This window comes from Canis lupus, chromosome 24 (assembly GCF_048164855.1).
Source record: "Canis lupus baileyi chromosome 24, mCanLup2.hap1, whole genome shotgun sequence".
In the NCBI taxonomy this organism is placed as follows: domain Eukaryota; kingdom Metazoa; phylum Chordata; class Mammalia; order Carnivora; family Canidae; genus Canis; species Canis lupus.
Genome location: NC_132861.1, coordinates 41934550 through 41955722, shown reverse-complemented (window position 1 = coordinate 41955722; position 21173 = coordinate 41934550). Strand labels below are relative to the sequence as shown.

The 21173-nt window shown below is 40.3% G+C and overlaps 2 protein-coding genes and 1 pseudogene across 3 annotated transcripts; 2 read left to right on the top strand and 1 right to left on the bottom strand.

Annotated features, from left to right (window-relative positions):
• Positions 1-278: 278 nt before the first annotated feature.
• On the bottom strand, positions 279-20509 carry LOC140616106 (uncharacterized). Of its 2 annotated transcripts, XM_072796508.1 has the most exons (4): positions 14038-20509; positions 13771-13832; positions 2617-2906; positions 279-2011 (listed from the first exon to the last, which is right to left on the bottom strand). In XM_072796508.1, the coding sequence occupies exons 1-4, from the start codon at positions 14163-14165 to the stop codon at positions 1772-1774; spliced, it is 720 nt and encodes a 239-aa protein (XP_072652609.1). In that variant the 5' UTR covers positions 14166-20509; the 3' UTR covers positions 279-1771. The 2 variants fall into 2 exon arrangements, 1 of the variants encoding a protein (XP_072652609.1); XR_012016635.1 differs by lacking the exons at positions 13771-13832; positions 14038-20509 and having other exon boundaries at positions 279-2267; positions 2617-10380.
• On the top strand, positions 6944-8564 carry LOC140616554 (protein mago nashi homolog pseudogene; annotated as a pseudogene).
• On the top strand, positions 14175-20282 carry TM4SF20 (transmembrane 4 L six family member 20). The gene is made up of 4 exons (XM_072796509.1): positions 14175-14258; positions 14779-14844; positions 18106-18257; positions 19957-20282. Exons 1-4 carry the CDS (start codon positions 14247-14249, stop codon positions 20243-20245), a joined length of 519 nt encoding a protein of 172 aa, XP_072652610.1. The 5' UTR covers positions 14175-14246; the 3' UTR covers positions 20246-20282.
• Positions 20510-21173: the final 664 nt, after the last annotated feature.

Genomic DNA, 21173 nt, shown 5'->3' with positions numbered 1-21173 from the left:
CATTTGCAGGGCCAAGATTTGAACACAAATGAAAGTGTGCAGACTGCATGTCTCAGCATCAAAAAGTGATAAATCACACTAGCAGATTGTTAAAATATGCTCTATCCTTCTGCCTTGTCAAATATACCTTTATAACAACCGAATGAAAAAAATCTGTGTAAATCTGTGGATTTTTGGCAAGATGTCCAAGTCAGCTGGATTTAATTACTGTTGCACTATGGCTGGGTATTGTGTTGATGGGTCAGGCTGTTTGAGTAGTAAAATAGAGATACACATAATTCATAAATTATTATATCTTTATTGCAGAACATTTTCTCTTACCTTCATTCAACAAATTAAGTATTTATGATCACAGTGGTTTAAAAAATACCTTGTGATAAAAAAAAAATACCTTGTGATCTATTAATGGGACTGGCCTAAAGGATTAAAAATGAAATGCAATAGTATTTAAACTATACAAAATGGGAATATATTTCATCAAAAGAACAAAAGATAGGATTGTAAAAGTAAAACAATTTTGAACTAGTTTTCACATATTTAAAAATTAACTTTCTTGAAAAAAAAGGAAACCTGCAGGATTACTTACAAAATTAAAAGATCAACTTATAATTAATGAAGATCCACATTTTAATAAAAATTAAATAAAGCTGAAATGTTTTAAGGTAATTAAATTTTGGCAAATAGGTGAAGAGGGTAAAAGTATTCCCAGGTCTAGTGTCCGATGTCCATTCCTTGCCCAAAGTAAAGCATCGGATAGGCTCTTTCAGGCCCATTATTCTAGAATGACATGTAAGCAAATTTAAGAGGAATATGAATTGGGTAATCTTGTCAACATTGCTCAGCGACTTCCTGCCACTGTTGCAAACACCATCCTGACACGTGAGCCCCCCTGGAATGACTAATTTAGAGCCCAAGGAGAAGTTTGACAGTGGATGCTTGCCCCTGCTGACCGGAAGGGAGACTTGATTATACGAGAATAGTCTGTATTGGTGCTGAGAGAGATTTACCAAGTAAATCTGTCGTTTCCCTTGCCTGTGTTTCCGCCACACAAACCCTGAAGCAATTGGCCCTCACACCTCCGTGACAGAGGCAGTGAGCTCGGGGACAGGGACACAGGGCAGGGGCTGAGGACACCCCACCTCCCTGGGGCCTGAGCGGGTTGGGCATCTCACCCAGCAGATGCTGGCCTCTCGCAGGCTCAGCTCCGGCCCCTCAGTGGCAGAGGGACCCTCGTGTGCTTCAGGGGATTAAGTTTGTGTGCTGGTGGCACAGGGACCCTAACGTGCAGGGCCCAGAGACCCTCCTGCCCTGATAGAGGGGTACCCTCGGTACATGGAAGACTGGGGCGATGATCGAGGAGGGCCCCCCACCGGGCCCAGACCTCCTGTGTGAGGGGAGGGCCTGTCCCTGGGACTTGCCTTCCCAACAGGCCTCATTACGTGGCACTGAAATGACTTGTTTGTCCCCACGCTCCCACTCGGCTGCTTACAAACAAGCTTTCCTTGTACTTCGCTCTGTTGTGTCTTGAAGGTAATACGTGTGTCATCCGCCAAGGAGGACCTGATTTCGGGCACAGTCTCCAACTCTTCCTGCCGTCGTGTTTCCCAGCCACCAGGCTCAGGGCTCCCACTCCTGGGCTGCAGAGGCCCAGCGGCCAGGGCCACAGCCTGCGGGGCCAGGTTCTGGGGCGCACACAGCTTGAGGTGACCCAGCCCCCCCCAAGCTCGACTCCAGGGCCCAGGGCCTCGCAATGCCGAGACTCTTCTTCCTGCTACCTTCTTTTTACTAATAAGTTGGCGCGACTCTCATCATATCTCAGTTTATTTGGAGAAGCTGAGCTCCCACCCAGGACAGCGGGAGGCACGGAGGATGGGGAGGCCCCACAGGCGCTTCTCCTTGAGGCGGGGGCACCGGAGGCTTGGAAACGGCCAAGGGTCTGACACCTCCGGTCGGCAGGGACGTCGGCCTCGGAAGGCTTTCCTCTGTTCCGTCTCTTGGATCCCCCAGGACGCTGAGTAAAACGTGGAAAGGTCAGCCGTCGTGCTTCTAATCCGTGCTCACAGGCCAAGACGTCACAGTCAGCCTGGCATTGGTGGCGCGGAAACTAAGGATGACACTAAAATACTTCTGGGGATCCCCGGGTGGCTCGGTGGTTTGGCATCTGCCTTGGGCCCAGGGCCGGATCCTGGAGACCCGGGATCGAATCCCACATCGGCCTCCCTGCCTGGAGCCTGCTTCCCCCTCTGCCTGTGTCTCTGCCTCTCTCTCTGTGTCTCAGGAATAAATAAATACAATCAATCAATCAATCAATCAATAAATAAAATAAAATAAAATAATAAAATAAAATAAAATACTTCAGGCCCTCCCAGTCCTATTGTAAATATGTCTGGAATGCATGAATTCAGAACTCAAATGGCCTATTTTGGGAGGCCAAAATTTCTTAAGGAAGTAAACCAGAGGAATTGCAAAAATGTGCCCGGGGAAAGTGAAATAAACAACAACAAGGAACTACTCAAGTGCTTGGGTCCGGCCCCAGCCGAAGTTGGTATATAAGGGGGTCCCCCAGCAGAAGGCGGCATCAGACCCCCCTCGACCTCTCCTGATCGCCCTCCTCACCTGTCCTGAGTCCTCTCTACTGACACCATGGGGTGCTGTGGCTGTGGAGGCTGCGGTGGCTGCAGCAGTGGCTGCGGAGGCTGCGGAGGCTGCGGAGGCTGCGGTAGCTGCGGAGGCTGTGGAGGCTGCGGGGGCTGCGGGGGCAGCTGTACCACCTGCAGGTGCTACCGGGTGGGCTGCTGCTCGTCCTGCTGCCCCTGCTGCTGCGGCTGCTGTGGGGGCTGCTGCAGTGTCCCCGTGGTCTGCTGCTGCCGCCGCTCCTGCGGGTGCAGCTCGTGCGGGTGCAGCTCCTGTGGGTGCGGGAAGGGCTGCTGCCAGCAGAAGTGCTGCCAGCAGAAGTGCTGCTGCAAGAAGCAGTGCTGCTCCTAAGCAAGGGGCTTGGCCTCTGGGGAGGTTGGGGACAGGCTCACCGCTGCGCTTAGATGTTTAGACTTTCTGAACTTTTGTCTCTTCTCGTTCATAAATATCAAGCTTGTAATTTAATAGACAGGTGATTAGAAGTCAGAAGTCCCAAATTCAAGTTCATGGCCCGCCAGCGCAACCTGACCATGAATAAGTTTCCTTAGCCGCCTTGAGTCTTACTATCTTCCTTACTCATCTATAGATTGAACTAAGAATTTCTGATGACCTTTATGGCTTTAGCAGCATATGAATCTATTAGATTCTCAAAATTAAATTCACATTTTCCCTGCCTCACAGATTCCTCTATTTACTTTGGCTATTAAAATTTGTTTATACATATGTGTGTGCACATATACACACACATATATATCAATATACAAATCTGAAATTAATTCTCAATCCTATATGAGCTATCAATCAAAATCCACACTGAGAAAAAAAAAGGCCAAAGCTCATTCCTGAGGGTGTAAAAATTGATATAAATGAACTCAGTGGGATAAAAATGATGTTTTTTCATATATTTCATTCTTTTGAAATATTTAGTGTTTGTGGAACTTCTGCACTTATATTCCCACTTATATCAGTTATTTACCATACATTACTTTTAAGTTCTAGTGTTCTCAAATTTCCCTAAATATAGATATATTTTTAATAAAACAGCAGAAGTCGGGATGCTTGTGTGGCTCAGTGTTTGAGTGTCTGCCTTCGGCTCAGGGAGTGATCCTGGGGTCCTGGAATGGAGTCTCGCATCAGGATCCCTGCAGGGAGCCTGCTTCTTCCACTGCCTTTGTCTCTGCCTCTCTGTGTGTCTCTCATTGATAAATTAATAAAATCTTTAAAAAAAAAAAAAAACAGCAGAAGTCAAATTCGGCGATTCAAGATCCAGCCACTAGCCTTGAGGTGGCTGGATGTTGTGGAGGGTCAGTGGCAGCAACAGTGGCCGTGGCTTCCCGGACCATAGCTCTAGTAGTATATGCTTGAATTCAATTATTCCAGAAGGTGCTTCTTGATTTCTCTCCCTTCTGACTACCTCAGGTGCAACAACTTCCCACCAGTCCATTCAGCCATCATGTCCCAGGAGGCATTTCTTCAAGTCAGGCTAGAACCTGCCCCTCCAAGCCTCCTAATAATTTTGTACACAAAATCTCCCAACTGTATCTCTAAGGTTTGGTTTTCTGCAACTGACACTGGTACACGGAATGCCCCTCACCATTGTTTTGTGTCAAATTCTAGCCACCCTCCAAAGCTGAGAGGAATCCTAGTTCCCTTGCCCATGTTAATGGAATCCTTCCTTTTTTCCAAACTCTTGTTGCTCCACATGGCACGTGAGAAATTACTTCTGTTCTTTCCTATCTTTGGTTTTTATAACATTCAGTTTTAGCCTTTTTTTGGGGGGGGGGTTGTAAAAAGCAGAAAAACATTTAAAATAGTGTAAAGGGGGGCATGTGATGATAATATAGAGGAGTCTTTGTAGTATAATAATTATTTTGGTCTTGTAAACCCATCTGACAGAAACCAGAGACAGAACCTACAATCAGTCTTCATATGGTAGGAATCATGAAGAAAGCCTTTGAGAAGCCAGGCAGCTACTCTTTCTCTGCGTCCCTGGTAGAGACTGCTACCTGCCCTCCTAGTACCATCTGCCTCCTACCTCCCCAGCCCATTTTAACTTGGCACAAATCACTGGAAATAATATTACTTAATCCTCAGACTGTCTTGCAGCTAAATGTTGTCGCATGGCTATATTCTAGCCAATGAGATGGCTCTTTAGAAGGATGAAGGTGGGCCTCTTCTCTTCCTTTGTCCTTCTGAGTGGAGAACAAATATGATGCTTCGTGCTATGGCCACCATATTTCGAGCACGAGAATGAAGGGATCAAAGAGATGGTGGATCCATAAGCTGGAAGGATCTCTGAGGAAGTGGAGCTATTATTCTGGCTCTTGAGTACCTACCTCCAGACTTCTTGTGAAGAACTAATTTCTATCTTACTTAAGCCATTGTTCTTTTGAAGTTCTTTTTATATGCAACTAATATGTAATCCTAATTAATAAGCATGCCCTTCCAAATACATAAGAGAAAAACTAGTATCTTTTTCAATTCTGAACTCCTGGGAGAGATGGGAAGAGCTAAGCTTCTATATCTACTGGTATCCCAATTAGTAATGACCAGGGGAGCAAAGTGCCGTAGTACAAATGAGAATACAGGAGGTCTACTCATGTAAGCTGTGGGGGTTGTTCTTACAGAAGGAAGCATATGGGTCAGAAAGGAATCTTAAAAGTTGTCTGCTATGCTCCTTCTCTTCATTTGTAAGCAACTTGCTCTTTCTACTTTATTCCTAAACATCTCCCCCTTCATAATACAGACTGTATTTCTACATTTTTACATTTTTCAGATACCTACTTCTAGCCACAACTATAAAGAGTACCACACCCAAGTGGAAATACGTTTTGTTATGGCCACAAGCAGAGCATGCTACTTAGTTTTGGTCTTAGAGTCTAGAAGTCGGGTAGAGTCTGACGAGTTCAGGTCCCTATGAATAAACTAGTACCTAAACAGTTCTTTAATTCAGCTCTTTATGAAGCCTGGAGAGGATCTGAAATTGCAAAGTCCACATCCAAAAATAGGTAACTATCTCGTCCCATGCAGTCATCTCAGTGATAAACATAATTTACATATATATTATTATAATTCCATAATAATTCCAGAGTCATATAATTTGTGTAATTTGACAGGATGGTAGTGATTTTTGTTTGTTTTAAGAAGGCTCCACACATGATGTGGAGCCCAGTATGGGACTTGTCCTCATGACCCTGAGATCAAGACCTGACCTGAGATCAAGAGTCTAACGTTTAACCAATTGAGCCACCCAGGTGCCCCCCGGATGGTAGTTTTTCATTGTTAATTTTTATAAAATAAATATGAAATTATTCTAGATGCCTCAACCATGCAGAAGTATACAAATCATATGATAGAAGTATTCCCTTTCTCGCATTGCCACTGTAGTGTGGTCTTCTGTACTGGTGCTCCTTCCATCATTATCAGTGGTGTGCTGTGGCAATGAGTGAGGTATTCTTTTTTTTTTTTTAAGTTTAAATTTATTTATTTATTTACTTACTTACTTATTTAATTTTATTTTTTTATTGGAGTTCAATTTGCCAACATATAGTATTAAACCCAGTGATCATCCCTTCAAATGCCCCCCTCAGTGCCCATCACCCAGTCACCCCATCCCCCTGCCCACCTCCCCTTCCACTACCCCTTGTTCGTTTCCCAAAGTTAGGAGTCTCTCTTGTTTTGTCACCCTCTCTGATTTTTCCCACTCATTTTCTTTCATTTCCCCTTTATTCCCTTTCACTATTTTTTATATTCCCTGAATGAATGAAACCATATAATGTTTGTCCTTCTCTGATTGAGTTATTTCACTCAGCATAATACCCTCCAGTTCCATCCACGTTGAAGTAAATGGTGGGTATTTGTCGTTTCTCATGGCTGAGGAATATTCCATTGTATACATAGACCACATCTTCTTTATCCATTCATCTTTCGATGGACACCGAGGCTCCTTCCACAGTTTGGCTATTGTGGACATTGCTGCTAGAAACATTGGGGTGCAGGTGTCCTGCTGTTTCACTGCATCTGTATCTTTGGGGTAAATCCCCAGTAGTGCAATTGCTGGGTTGTAGGGTAGCTCTATTTTTAACTCTTTGAGGAACCTCCACCCAGTTTTCCAGAGTTTACCAGTTCACATTCCCACCAACAGTGCAAGACGGTTCCCTTTTCTCCACATCCTCTCCAACATTTGTTGTTTCCTGTCTTGTATTTTTATTTTTGATGGATGGGGTATTTTTAATCTGTTTGGTACAAAGAGTCATTTTCTGCTTGGACTCCAAACTGGAACTAATGTTTCAGGGTCACCCAGTGGAACATGTGCAATGTGCTCTCCTGCTTCCGTAGGTTGGTGTGCCTCAACCATGCAGAAGTATACAAATCATATGATAGAAGACCTCTCTCTAAGACCATGACCCCTGAGCTTATGGATGACACTGACTCCACTTCTGCATTCACTCATCCATTCATTCATCACTCCCAACAGGATCTGCTGAATCTGCGCTCTGGGCTAGAAAGGGGATTACTCAGAAGCAGAAGGAAGGCATGGTCGCATTAGAGCGGCCTAATGTTTGACTCTCCTCTGGACATACATTGGTTATTGGTTTGTATTTCTCACTCACTTGAACTCAAGCAAAACTGAGTGACCACTGGGCCAAGAAAATGTGAAAAGGAGTGATGTGGATCTTTTCTAGATAAGAAATGTTAGGACCCAGTATTTGGCTCACCACATCTTTTTACTCTGTCTCCACAATTATGAAAGCTGGGAAGGAAATGGTTTGTGTTCCCTGAATCTTTCAGTAACTGTCATAAGCAGAGCCCTCCTGGTGATCTATGATGGCCAATTAGCATGAGTGAGAACCTCTGTATTTAAAAGCCTATCCCAACTGTGAAAACTTTTCTTGAGGCCCTCACAAACTAGTAGGGAGACATCATGAAACCACAGGCCAGGAATGTACTGTGCATAATCAAATAAGTGCTCAAGGTTCAAAGAAAATAAGTCGTGATAATCTCCCTCTCCATCTTTGCCCTATTCCTCTTTCATTCTGGTTTCCATACTTGAATACCGTCAGTCTTTAAATATTAACAGAAACTCCTTCTAGCCTTAGGTGGGTCACCTTGAAATGCATTCATCTATAAGACTGGAATAATATGACTTAAAAAAAATTCTGAATTTTGTGTGAGCATACAGCCTGAAACCAAACCCTAACATTTTGACTAATCAAAAACATCTGCAGCATAGAAAAATATTTTCTCTGTTTTGTATAAGTTCATTTTCTTATTGGACATTTTCAAAATAAGGAACTTCCATGGAGGGTAATAATATCAATACAACAGGAAAATATACTTTATATAAAGTAGATATTCTTGTTTTTACTTTTTATAAGGTATATTAGTAAAATGTATTAAGGAAACACCCTTTTTTTTTTCTTTTCTCTTTTCTTTTAAATTTTCACCTCTTTATTTTCTTGCAAAAATGTATCTAACAGAAACTACAGATATTTTTCCCGCCCTTCCTTCCCCCATGGAGCCATACAGAGTGACCTTTATCTGCATTATTACGAGGCTCACAAGGGCAAGTTTTACCATGGGTTCCCGAACTTTCAGTTCCCACCTGATGGGAAATTGAGATAAGCCAACAACAGCAATTACATAAATGATGACATGATTAGGCTCATGTACATAAAAGTGTGATGGAGATACAGAGAATAATTGATGGCAGCGGAATAACCAGAGAGGATAGGGTAGGCTGGCAGGACTTTGAAATTGTCATTGGAGATGAACACGTTTCTTTAATAACATCAAAAATTGGTTCTCTTATTGATGTCAATCAATCCAAGGATCCAGGAGGCTTCTGGATATTTTATTATCTTACCCTGGACCTGAAGTGTTTTGTCTTCAGTCTTACTGGATTACACTTCAGGATTAAGTCAGTGTAGATTGAACATTGGGGTGGACATAAGGGGGGGTGGGTGGGAGCAGCTGTTTTTAATAACCATTGTCAGGAAATTTTTGTGTATATCATGGCGATATTGTTGTATAAACTATAAATGGCTCATAAAAACGTATATATATGTATATATATTGAACTACAAAAAAAATCCCTTTACTTCCTGTAACAGTTCTCTAATAATGCCCTGCCCTACTGGACTCTGAACTACTTCTCGCAATTATTTTTCATAAGTTCTAAACTTTAACTAGAAGGCTCAGTCAGGATAAAAGGCAAGACGGCACCACACAAACAGCCACTTTGAGTTTCTAATTGAATCAGGGGGTGACCATGACCTGCTGTGAAGGATGGACATCCTGCAATGGATTCAGCTTGCTGGTTCTACTTCTATTCGGAATAGTTCTCAATGCAATCCCTCTCATTGTCAACTTTGTGGATGAAGGCCAATTTTTTCACAACCCCATCTCTTGCTTTGAGTGGTGGTTCCCAGGAATTATAGGAGCAGGTCTAATGGTGAGTAACATTTATTTGGCTTGATTTGGAGAAAGACCTATTTTACCAAACTCCTAAACACCATCTTTCAGCTTTACGGTGGGCTATATCTTGGCTCAGGATACTGTCAGGGGCAGTGGAGTGGTATTAATTTATGCTGGCATCAGTGAAGAATGACAATTTAAATAAACTGTGGTACAGACTAGGGAGCTTGGGCAAAAAGAATTAATAATCTGATAAAAGTTGGTTGGATTGTTGCCTATCATATTTCTTCACATGTTACTCTGCTCTTCTAAGCTTTCTAGTTAGTGTTCAAGATGTTTTGAATCCATTCCTTCAGCTTTCCTTTGCCAATACTAGTTTCTAAGTATGCACAGAAATATGGGAGTGGGAAGTGCTACCAACGGGAGTCTTAATGTCAGGAAAGGAGCTTTTGTTTGGATGTGTGTATGTATGTGTTTCAGTGATGATGAGTTACCACCACTGGTCTTATCTCAGACTTCTATGAAAACACTCTTGGGTCTATTATATATTAAACTTCAGATAAAAATTGGCGCTTCAGCTGGCACACTGGATTTGAGACCACTCTGACACCAAAAAGCCATTTTAGGAAGCATTCTCCAAAAGTTGATGGTTTCTTTCCCTTTAACATCGTGAGTGAGCAATCTATTCACCTTGCTTCAGGTAGAGGGCTATTTCTTCAAGCAACCCTGAGAGTTCTCTTCCAGGCTGAGAGAAAGTGACTAACAGTACCCAACCATGATGCAATTGCCAATCTTTGTGTCTGCTTTCTACCCTTCTAGAAGCTTCTCTCTTCTATCTACTTAAATAGCATGAGCTTCCTTGAATTTTGCTTAGAACCAGAAGCCAGGAACAGCTGTCCAAGTCTAACCAACCATGGCAATTGCCATGAAGCCCCTAAAAGTTCCTTAGTTAAAACAATCCTTTTAGGATAACTCATGTCACTTTAAATATAAATTGGCTCTACTACAAACCCCATCTCAATTAAAAACAGCTTCTTAAACCACATCTTCTTTATTAAGAAGATGGGTATTCTTAAACACCCACCACTTGCTTCTTCTTTATTAAGAAGGTGGGTATTCTTAAACACCCACCACTTGCTTCGATGTGGATGGAACTGGAGGGTATTATGCTGAGTGAAATAAGTCAATAGGAGAAGGACAAACATTATATGGTCTCATTCATTTGGGGAATATAAAAAATAGTGAAAGGGAATAAAGGGGAAAGGAGGAAAAATAAGTGGGAAATATCAGAAAGGGAGACAGATCATGAAAGATTCCTAACTCTGGGAAACGAACTAGGGGTGGTGGAAGGGGAGGTGGGCGGGGGGTGGGGGTGACTGGGTGGCAGGCACTGAGGGGGGCACTTGACAGGATGAGCACTGGGTGTTATTCTGTATGTTGACAGATTGAACACCAATGAAAAATAAATTTATTAAAAAAATAAAAATAAATAAAAACAGTTTCTTGCTAGCATTAACAGGGACTGAGGTGGTGATGGCACACACCTACATTCTTTTATGTTGGTGGAGGGAGAGGAGGAAGAGGAGGGAGTGAAGACACAGAGAAGTGTACACAGAGAGTACTCTTAAGTGTCAGCCACTGGGTTCATACTTTACACATCTCGTTTCATCTAATAATCTAAGCAGATAATCATTGGCATTTTAGCAGATCAGCAAACAGAAGGTTAAGAATGTTAACAAGGCACACAATAGGTGTGAAACTCAATTCCAGATTTATCTGATCCCAAAGCTCTGTTTTCCACCACCTTTAGCACCATAATCCTGAAGACCTGTCCCCAGTTGATAAAGGGGAAAGATGAAATCCATAACCTAATCCATAAATTTAAGTGACTAGGAAAACTGAAGCATATAAAGGTGATATAAATCTGTGAAAAGTTCCAGACAATCTGGACTTCCTGTCCTATGACTGCATTTACTTTATCATCCTCAATAAATATTAATGCAGGACCAGAATCACGTGAGGGACCTCTATTACACAGTACTGTGGAGCATTATCAAGGCAGCAAACAACTCCTTAAAAATTTCAATAGGCATTTTATAGACTGAGTTTCAAACTCTAGACTAGGCTCGCAAGCAAACTGGTAGGTGGTAAAAGGGCTCAAAGTACAGATACATCTTCATGATCCTCGGCTATATATAGAATGTAGAAGAATATTATTTTCAAAGGGAATCATTCAAAATACTGACCTCTTCATGTACTTGTAAACACACAGAAAATTTAATTAGGAAGCATTCACTGCCTGTGATAGAACTCTTGTCATAGTTCTTGAAATCTTTCTAAAATTGCTATGGTATTTTAAATTTTCTTCAAAAATAGGAGATTTTGCAGGAAGTAGCTATTAATATCTATGGAATTCATTATTGATTACATCATAAAATACACATTCATTTTGTGGTTTTATGATTTAGTGAAAAGAGACATGAACCTTTTTATCTTTTGAAACCATGACTGAGTAGATGTTACGTAATTATTTTCAATCATTGTCTGCTAAGTGGAAAAATCAATACATGTTATTTTTTTTCAGATACTAAGAAACAAGACTTGAAATGTTTTCTCTAAAAAACATAAAGGCCATTTTATTTTTATAAAGAGATTAGCTGGAAGTCTGAGCTTAATCATGCTTATTCATTGGGTACACTACACTTATTACATAATGATAATTTATCAATTCTTAAGGTCTTAACAGGGAACAAATTGTTGAAGAAATTAGAAGGTATTATGTATAACAAGAATTTTCAAAATATAGTTTTTACATTTATGATGAGCTATGACTTTGTGTGTTATTCTCATGTTCAAGTACTTAGAAAAATCCCCAAAGTTTGCATTCTGTCAGAGCTTTAATGATTTAAAAGCTTTCTTGTACTTCATTTGTAAAATTGTATTTTATAATTTTTTTAAATTTTTGTAAAATACAACATATTTTACAATCTCACTTCTAAAGCTGGATAAAAGTACAGGTTTCTATAAGAAAAAGTGAACAATACTACTTTTATATGAAAACAAAAGTCTACTAAGATTTAATTTCACAAAGACTCATACATTCAAATGTGCTTAGGAATTGAAGAGAAAGAGTATTCTCCTAATTACTCACTTTCACAGGAGATTATCTGGATGATTTATTGTAATTCAGTCGCACATACACACACACACACACACACACTTTCACATTTTATTGCCCAGGGGCGCTTGACTATCTCAGTCAGTGGAACGTTTGACTCTTGATCTTGGGGTTGAGAGTTTGAGTCCCACACTGGGTGTAGAGATTATTTAGAAAACAAATAAAATCACATTTTACTGTCCATCTTATAAAGAGCCCCTCCAATTTCCAAAACCTTGAATGGGCAAAATGGTTGAAATAGAGTGATTATCAAGTTACCCATAATGACGTAACAAAGATGTGTTAGGATGTAATGAAGTCGGGGCACCTGGGTGGCTCAGTCAGTTAAGCATCTGCCTTTGTCTCAGGTCATGATCTGATCCCAGAGTCCTGGGATTGAGCCCTCTGTCAGGCTCCCTGCTTAGTGGCGAGTCTGCTTATACTTCTCATTCCACACCTCCTCCCCAGCTCATTCTCTCTCTCTCCCTCTCTCTCAAATAAACAAATAAAATCTTAAATAAAAAGATGTCATAAAGTCAACTGGGTGAAGTTTCATATACTATAAGCCACTGCTACCTTATAAAACACCTTTGCAAGGGAAAAGAACTACGAAAGTAAATGTCCAGCATCTCTGAAATAAAGAGTTTAGTTTATATCAATAAGGACAATGGAATGACTTACCATTTGAGTTGTAACTTAATGTTCCAACTTTAACAGATTCATTAAGTTTCTAAATCGGGGGTTGGGAAAATTTTTTTATAAATAGCCAGATAGTATTTTAAGCTTTGTGAGCCAGGCACTCTGTCACAACTATTTAACCATACCATGGATGTGTCAAAGCAGCCATGCACACTATGTAAGTGAAGGGGCACGGCTACATTCTGATAAAACTTTATGTGTTAAAAAAGAGATGGCAGGCCAATTTCTGTTCTAAATTATTTGTTCCTTAAGTTCAGAACACAATATAGCTTCTGGGTACAACAAAAGAAGCTTAGTCCATGAGTGTAGTGTGGACACCTATTCAAGAAGTAAAATTTCTCTTCCCTTTTCTTCTGGGCTCTCAGGTATGACCCGGATGGCCTGGGCCATCTTACATACCTGTGTCCCCTGAATTATGAGTGTTGGTGTTCAAGGCTATATTTAAGCAAAGCTTGATCACAAGACCGTGTTCTCCAAAAATGACATGGAGTCAGAATATGGTCAGAGTGGGGAGAAGTTTGTCAGGAAATCTGCCTCGTAAGATGTAAATCTTAGACCTGTTCTAAAAGAACAAAGGTGGGTATGAGCTTGAAAAGAAGCATCAGGGAAAGAATAGAGGATGATGAGATGCACCATGTGGTGGTGGTGGCAGGGTGGCAAGGATGAGAATGAATAGACTCTATGGAGGAAGAGAGGAGAGCTGTCAGAACTGGCCAGTATGGAATCATGGTTGAGAGTCTGGGCTTTGGAACCCACATAACTGGCTTTGGATCTCAACTCATTCACTTTCTTAGGCCAGTGACTCAAAACTTGCTGTGTCTCAGTGTTTTCAGTGGTAAATTGGGAGTAATACTAGCGCCTACCTTGTGAGATTACGAGGCTGGGATGAACTGAAACATGGTGGACACCAGCAACAGTACCTGGCCTGTGGTTAGAAGTCAATAAAGCTTTAGAAAACAAGAGTGGAAGGAAAAAGAGAGAACTGTTTCAGAGCAGCTGTGCTGAGAGAGCAGAAAAACCTCACAGCTAAACTTTCTACACTGGAAGGAAATGATTTATATGTCACTCTTCGATGATACAAAGCTTTTTCCAGTAAGAATTCCTAGTCATAGCTGCTGACTAGATATTACCGAAAATGTAGACCTAATCCAGATAATGCGGCATCATTTCTTATAGTTTTCCTCAGCAATGTGCATCTCCTTCGACATAGAATGCACTGTATGCAGCATTCCTGAACATCGGTGTAAAGTGAGGTCATGACTTGTCATGGGTACATCAGCAGAAAGGAGAATGTGGAACCCAAAGTCATTCTCTAGTCACTACCTTGGTAGCTGGCAAGATGACCCTGGGGGTAAGAGGGAGGTTGGGAACTGGGAGAGGGTGGTGACAGAATTTTTAGTTTCCAGCTGCCAGCCAAATAATTTCCTTTGTGGATGCTTGCCAGGTTAATTTATACAATTTTTGGGAAATTGGAGAAGTGGTCATAGATTATAGTAACTTAAAAAAAAAAGAAGAGGAAGAACGAGAAAAAAGGTTTTAAAAAAGGGGGAATTTTGGATGATGCAAACAATCCTTTCAGAAATATTCCTTCCAAAATAATGAATAAATAAATCATTCTAATCCATTTAAAATCCAGGTCTCTCTAAAGATGAGAGTAAAGTAAGAATGTAGATGGAAGAGTTAGAAATCGTTATCCTGAAATTCCCCAGCACTCCCCCCCTTTAATCTTTGTGGTTGAAATGGGGATCCCAAAGTACCCAAGATCAAGGGATATTGCCCTATTTCCCACAACTGGTGGGACGTGGAGATGACTGCCTTTTCATCTGATGAGAAGTAATAATATCCATCTTTCCTGTTAATGTGATTTCCAGGTCATTCCAGCAGCAACAATGTCCTTGGCAGCAAGAAAAAGAGCGTGCTGCAACAACAGAACTGGAGTGAGTATGGTGCCCTGGGCCTGGAGCCAAGGCACAGGAACGGTTAATCACTGATGTGTCAGCAAAGCTTCTCGAGTCATCAGTATTTGCCCAGCCAGTGGCAGACCACAGTCTTAGGAACATGCAATCTACAATGATTATGTGATAATGTGGAAAGTGTGAAATCTGTCTGTCCTTTTTTCTTTCTTTCTTTCTTCTTTCTTTCTTTCTTTCTTTCTTTCTTTCTTTCTTTCTTTCTTTCTTTCTTTCTTTCTTTCTTTCTTTCTTTCTTCTTTCTTCTTTTCTTTCCTTTCTTCCTTTCTATAAAAACTTAGCTTTGGAATCAGTCTTCAGATCTTTCCTCAATCCTCAGTTCCACTAACTGAAAGGTTTTCAAAGAAAGGAGATTTGTAAGTCACATCCAGGGTTGTAAACAATTTCTTAATTCTCAAATACTTGTTATTTTTGTGGTGCGTATAAACGACTTTGGAAAGTGTGTCTTCAGGTCTATGAGATTGGTTTGCTAGGATCAGAATAATTGTCCTTATCCAGTGAAAAGAGCAATGGTTATGTTTCATTGACTGAGAAATTGATCCTCAGAGAAAATAAATAATTTGCCATGGTAGCATAGCTAGTAAGTAGGTGAATTTTTATCCAACTCCATTGGACTCCAAAATTCACAATCTTTACACTATTTTTGCCATAACCATTGTTATTAAGTAATGCTGAGGACTTTCATATTCTCTAAAGAAGGGGGTAGATTAATAAACAAGCAGTCATAGTAAATATCCTGGCTGAGCTTAAGGTTTTAAAGCAGTGGTGCTCAGCCTTATGAGAACATTAGAATCATCCAGAATGATCTTAAAAACATCAATGCCTGGTGGCCCCCAGAGACTCGGCATTTTTCAAAAGCACCCTAGATGATTCTAACGAGAACCAGTGTTTAAAAGTGTACATATTTATATCTGTATTACATATTTATATTTTTAAAAATTACCATTTTCTGACACTTGATATTTATCTAGGATTATAATTACTTTGCTAATTGTTTATAGTCCATCTTTGTTCCTGATACACCATAGATATTCATTAAATATTAGTTTTGTTTCTCCCCTCTGGCACTTTTCTTTTTAAATTATAATTTGTAGTTTGGCTTTGTATTACCTCTGTATTGTACTTACATTCTTGAGAAAGATATCTTGAGATATGTCTAAGTCCCTGAACTCTGAAATATCAGAACACTTCTATAGATTTTTGTCTCAAATCAAATTTCCATTAAGAATCTTCTCCCCCTACATATCCATTAAATGATGTCATCTTTTTAATGATTGCTTATGTTTTTTGTCTTTGGAGGACAGTAAGTAGAGAAAAACCAAGATACTTTTTCATGCAGGTGTTGGGCTTAACTCAGCAGGTTTTACCCCCCTACCAACCTTGAAAATCATTGGAATTCATGCTTCAGCAACATTACAGATTATTATGTGCCAAGGAGCGACAGGAACTCTGGAGTGGCAGGGTCGCTATATAATAATGCTCATGCTATATTAATAATAATGGTGCTGGCTATTTAATTTCAATTTCCAGTTTATATTGATTAGATGCAATAAAGTGTCCGTAGACACTTTTCTCACTTTGTGATAGTCATGGGAAGACTGGTATTTAAGTCATACCATGTATCTTCCAAGTCTAGAAAAGACCAAAGCATCATAAAGGCGACAAAGGCTGATAAAGTAAAGGGGTGGGAGATGGGGTCACCAATGCTTTTCTCCTGTATTAACTGTTCCAACTATTTCCCACACTTTAACTGTTCCTTGCTCCTTCCCTTTGTCCAATTCTTGATGTTTGTTTCCAAATGCTTTGGTTTTGCTGAATCATTTACATGAACCCCCACTCAGGGGAATTCAGATCCCCAGAATCACATCCTACAGCCGGGCCATCCTGTGGTGATAAGATGTTAGAAACAATAAATGGCCAAAAAATAAATAGTGCACTTCTTGACGAGCAAATTAAGTAACTTGCACAGACCACAAGTATTGTGGAAGAATGTGGATTTGAACTCAACTCCAAATCCATCATTCTGTGCTTTTAGCTGGAAGTATTCTGCTGTAGTGATTAAAACCTGAGCACTAGCATTTCCAGGCTGTGAGATTTGGACACATTTGCCAGCCTTCCTGAATTATATTTTTCTCATCCATAAAGTCGGAATCATAGTATCTATCTCTTGGGGCTATTGAAAAAGTTAAGTAAGGTAATATATGTAAAGCCCAATATCCTACAACATATAAAAGGTACATGAGGTAGCCATTCATTTTGCCTATTTATTAAAGGTGGGTCTCCTAAACCCTCTGGGAGTGGCAGTATTAGCATATCAAGGGAAAAGTATTCCTTCATTTTGGCATAATTTTAATTCTTAATTATCATTGATGAACAACTTCACTGAAACAACATAGAGCTTTTTTGGAAAGCATACACGTATACCAGCTTTCATTTGGGCCATAACGTTTCCTATTAGCACAATCCATGCTTTTTTCTGCTTTTTCTGACTCTCATTCATGAAATGAAAAGATGCTTGAAGGTTTACAATCTTTCTCCCTAACACAATATGGTTCTCCACTGGGGGCAAGTCCTGTTCTCTAGAGGGACATTTAGGCAGTGTCCAGGACACTTTTGGTTATCAACAATTTGGAAGGGTGGACGGACTGCTACTGGTCTCTAGTGGGTAGAGACCAGGGATGCTACCAAACAACCCAGAATATACGGAAAGGCCCAACAAAATGCCCCATGTCAGCGGTGCTGAGGTAGAGAAACTCTGTGCTTAACACACCATTGATTGATCCCTGCAGAATGTGGATCACTAGCCATTCACAGCATCAGGGCCAAATCTGGATGAAAGACTTGGGGAGTCAGGAGACCAGACGCCAAAATATGGGGAGTTAAGATCTAATCCAGGTTCTGTTTAGTAGGAAGTACACAGAATGGGGAGGAGATACCAGATGTCAGTGGTCCCTTGAAAAGGACAGGGCTCAGATATATAAAGGTGTAGATTTTCCGGAGACAGTGGCAAGCCCAACAATCTTTGAGAGAGCCTAATCAAATGGCAGAGACTTGGCCTTCCTTGTTCTTTGATAATTCAGACTTGATCAAACAGAGATCTTAAGACTTAGGACTGCAGGGCCTGGAGACCAGCAGCAGTTGATCAGGAGCCTTTCATGTGCTGCTGACTCTTGAAACAGACCAGGGACACATAAGAACATGTGCCAATGCTCCTCCTTTACTTTCCAGATGCTTCTGTCATCACTTCTGAATGTAATCACGATCATCGGTGCTGTGTATTGCATATTGGTGTCTATTCACGCTCTCATAGAAGGTCCCCTCATTTGTAACTCTGAAGGGAACAGCACTTCCAATTGTGAATTTTCATTCAGTAACTTAAGGTGAGTATCCTGATTTTCACAGATTGTCTCATGTGCTGCAGCTAGTTTGATGAAAATAGTGTGGTGCTAACCTGGTGCCATGTTGTTCTTTGATGGAATGACTGGAACACAGATTATTAGGGATTTAAGCATGTTCACCCCAATTGGACAATCTCATGGAAATGGAGGAAACACTACATTCAGAATGGTTTGGGGTGGGGGTGGAGTCTTATCTAAAAGAAGTAGTTGACTCAGCTGCCTTACCCTTGTCTTTAAAAAATCTGTGGCTGCATGGATGTATGTGTCTAAAAAAATTTCTAGAAATATACAGCAGAGACTTGGGGAATGGCAGTGGAGGATGTCCTGGGGAAGTGAAGGGAGCACTGGCTTTCTACACTTCTGAACTAACCCAACCTCTAAGTCCTAAGCAAATGTTATCTTTATAACTTAAAAAATTGAATAAAGACACAATACATAAAATACAGGGCCTTACCTATAAGTCCTAAAAGAAACAAACACAGTCAATGGATTCATGTAGATGTACTATAAATATACTGTGGGCATAGGAATGAACCCAGTTTAACTTGTATAGTGACAATACTGAGGAGTTACTTGTAAATGGCTTATTTCGGTCTTGTAAGATGGTTCTGTGCTGGAATTCCAGGCACTATCTGTAAAACTGGAAGAAAAGAACAATCTAATTCTCAGTTATCTATATAATTGCACAGTTTGGAAAATAACCAGAATTCACTTTTGTAATTACATGAAAAAAAATCCCTTTCTTTTTATCTTGCTATCTTAAAAAAGAAAAATCTCTCAAAATTTGCATACTGTAGTTGCTGTGAGTCAAAAAAATTTTTTTTAAAAAATTCCCTTTCCCAGTAGATTTAAAGTTTAAAATAAGAGATTTCAAGCACAGATGCTACACACAGTCAGCCCTTAGGAGAGAATAACTCACCAGGCACCAGGCTAAGCTCTGGAGGTAAGAGCCACTCTAGTTGGGGAGACACAGTCACAGAAACAGTTACAAGACTGATCCTATGTTTGCTGAAAACTGCAAAAAGCATACTCCTATTCCATGTGCTGAAAATACTGTTGTCTTCCCAGGATAAATGTCAGTTGTGGCTATCCAGAAATGCAAACTCTCTAAGAACACTTAGCCTTACTCTGTAGTAAACTGAGAAAAAAAAAAAAATCATCTTAGGATAGATCGTGTTAGAGCTAGAAGTCTCTGGTTTTCCATACCTTGTTATAATGGGTACAAATCCCTTTAACCAGACATTTTTAGCGTGACTTTTGCCAGTAAAAGTTGTATAGCTGGTTTACAGATGCAACACTGCGATTTTGTACTAAGAATTGAGCCCTGTGAAGGGGGAGGGACTCCTTAATGCTCATGTCTTTAGCAAAGTAGAACTCCTGCATAATTAGAGTCATAGGAGATTAATAATATTCAGCCATTTCTGACATAGAAAATTTTGTATAGCTCAACCTAAGAGTAGGTACTACAGAAATGCTGGTTGAATGATAGGAGATATACTCGTTTCATAACTATCAGAGTCCATGGACACAGGATCTGAAATCCTGATCTTAGCTATCGTTTCTGGGCCCAGTATTTTGAAGCACTTGCTGTTTTATTATACTTGCCCTTTTCTGGGCATGATGATGCATTCTTTTCATGGTAAGTGATATTCCTGAAAATCTATCATTTCTTTCATTTCAGTGACACTCATCCAGAGTTCTTCAATCTTCAGTGGTTCTACAAGGAGTCTTGCATAGCTCCTACTGATTACACTAATCTCACCGTGAACAGCATCATGCCCAGTGGCTGGAGAGAACACAGCTTACACTTCAATTCTAAAGAAAACAAACACCGGACGATCCATTTAACAGTGTTTTTAGGCCTACTACTTGTCGGGATTCTTGAGCTCCTGGTTGGGTTCAGTCAGATCGTCATTGGTTTCCTTGGCTGTCTCTGTGGAGTCACCAAGAGGAGAAATAGAATTGTATAATTTAATGGTAATAAAATGGAAATATTAGCAGTTTGAATCTTTGAGAAATGCACTTAAAAGACACTCCTTTAGAAGTTCAAAAATGGAAAACAGTCTAGAAAACTGTAGGAGTCATTTAGGCCAAGTTACTTTTACTTTTATGTATAAAGTAAAAACAATCGTCCATGGTTGGCTTTGAGGAACGGTGGAGGGAAGTTTTCAATTTGTTTTATATCTTTCCGTATTTCTGTCCTAGTCACATTTTTAAATTCTATTTTCTTGTGTGTGGAAGGAGAAGGGGGGGGTGGGTGAAGGAAAAGGAAGATGGGGAGGAATGGAGGGAGGACAGAAAGGAACAGAAGATATCCTGGAAGTGAAAATATGGGACTTTTTTTTTTTACTGTATTTCTTTACACTTTAAAAAAAAAAAAAAAAAAGAACAAACAGATGACCTGAATGTTTTTAGACCTGGTTTCCAGCTTACAGGCAATCCAGGTAAGAGGATTTACTCAGACAAATCCAAACGGTAGGGTGGTAGATAGACAATAGCCCTATTTTCAGCAAGAAAATATATAGGAAAAATAGAAAGTGGGATGGGCTGTGGGAACTATAAATAAAGAGACAGGGTTCAATGAAATGTGTGTTCTGTAGACAGAACTGGGGAGACCTGTACAAGGAGTGCTTTAGGGGGACACCTGTCTGGCTTAGTCAGTGGAGCATATGACTCTTGATCTTGGGGTCATGAATTCAAGCCCCATGTTGGGCATAAAGCCTGCTTAAAATAGACTAAAAAAAAGAAAAAAAAAAAAAAAAAAGGATTGGTTTAGGTGATGTCAATTATTGCTAGCATTTTTAGTCCTGACAATAATTTCATGGTTATGCAGGAAAATGTTCTTAATTTGAAAGAAATGTGTATATGTTTAGGGGGAAATGTCATGTTTTTAAAATA

Bases quoted from the DNA above. Each gene is read 5' to 3' on its own strand.
- LOC140616106 (XM_072796508.1), bottom strand. From the start codon at position 14,165: ATGACCTCACTTTACACCGATGTTCAGGAATGCTGCATACAGTGCATT. The intron at 13,833-14,037 runs GTAATATCTAGT...TTCTAACCACAG, and splicing joins GGATTAGGTCTACATTTTCG to GCCAGGTACTGTTGCTGGTG. The intron at 2,907-13,770 runs GTAGGCGCTAGT...CCGCACCCACAG, and splicing joins CAGCCTCGTAATCTCACAAG to GAGCTGCACCCGCACGAGCT.
- TM4SF20 (XM_072796509.1), top strand. The intron at 14,845-18,105 runs GTGAGTATGGTG...TTTACTTTCCAG, and splicing joins GCTGCAACAACAGAACTGGA to ATGCTTCTGTCATCACTTCT. The intron at 18,258-19,956 runs GTGAGTATCCTG...CTTTCATTTCAG, and splicing joins TTTTCATTCAGTAACTTAAG to TGACACTCATCCAGAGTTCT.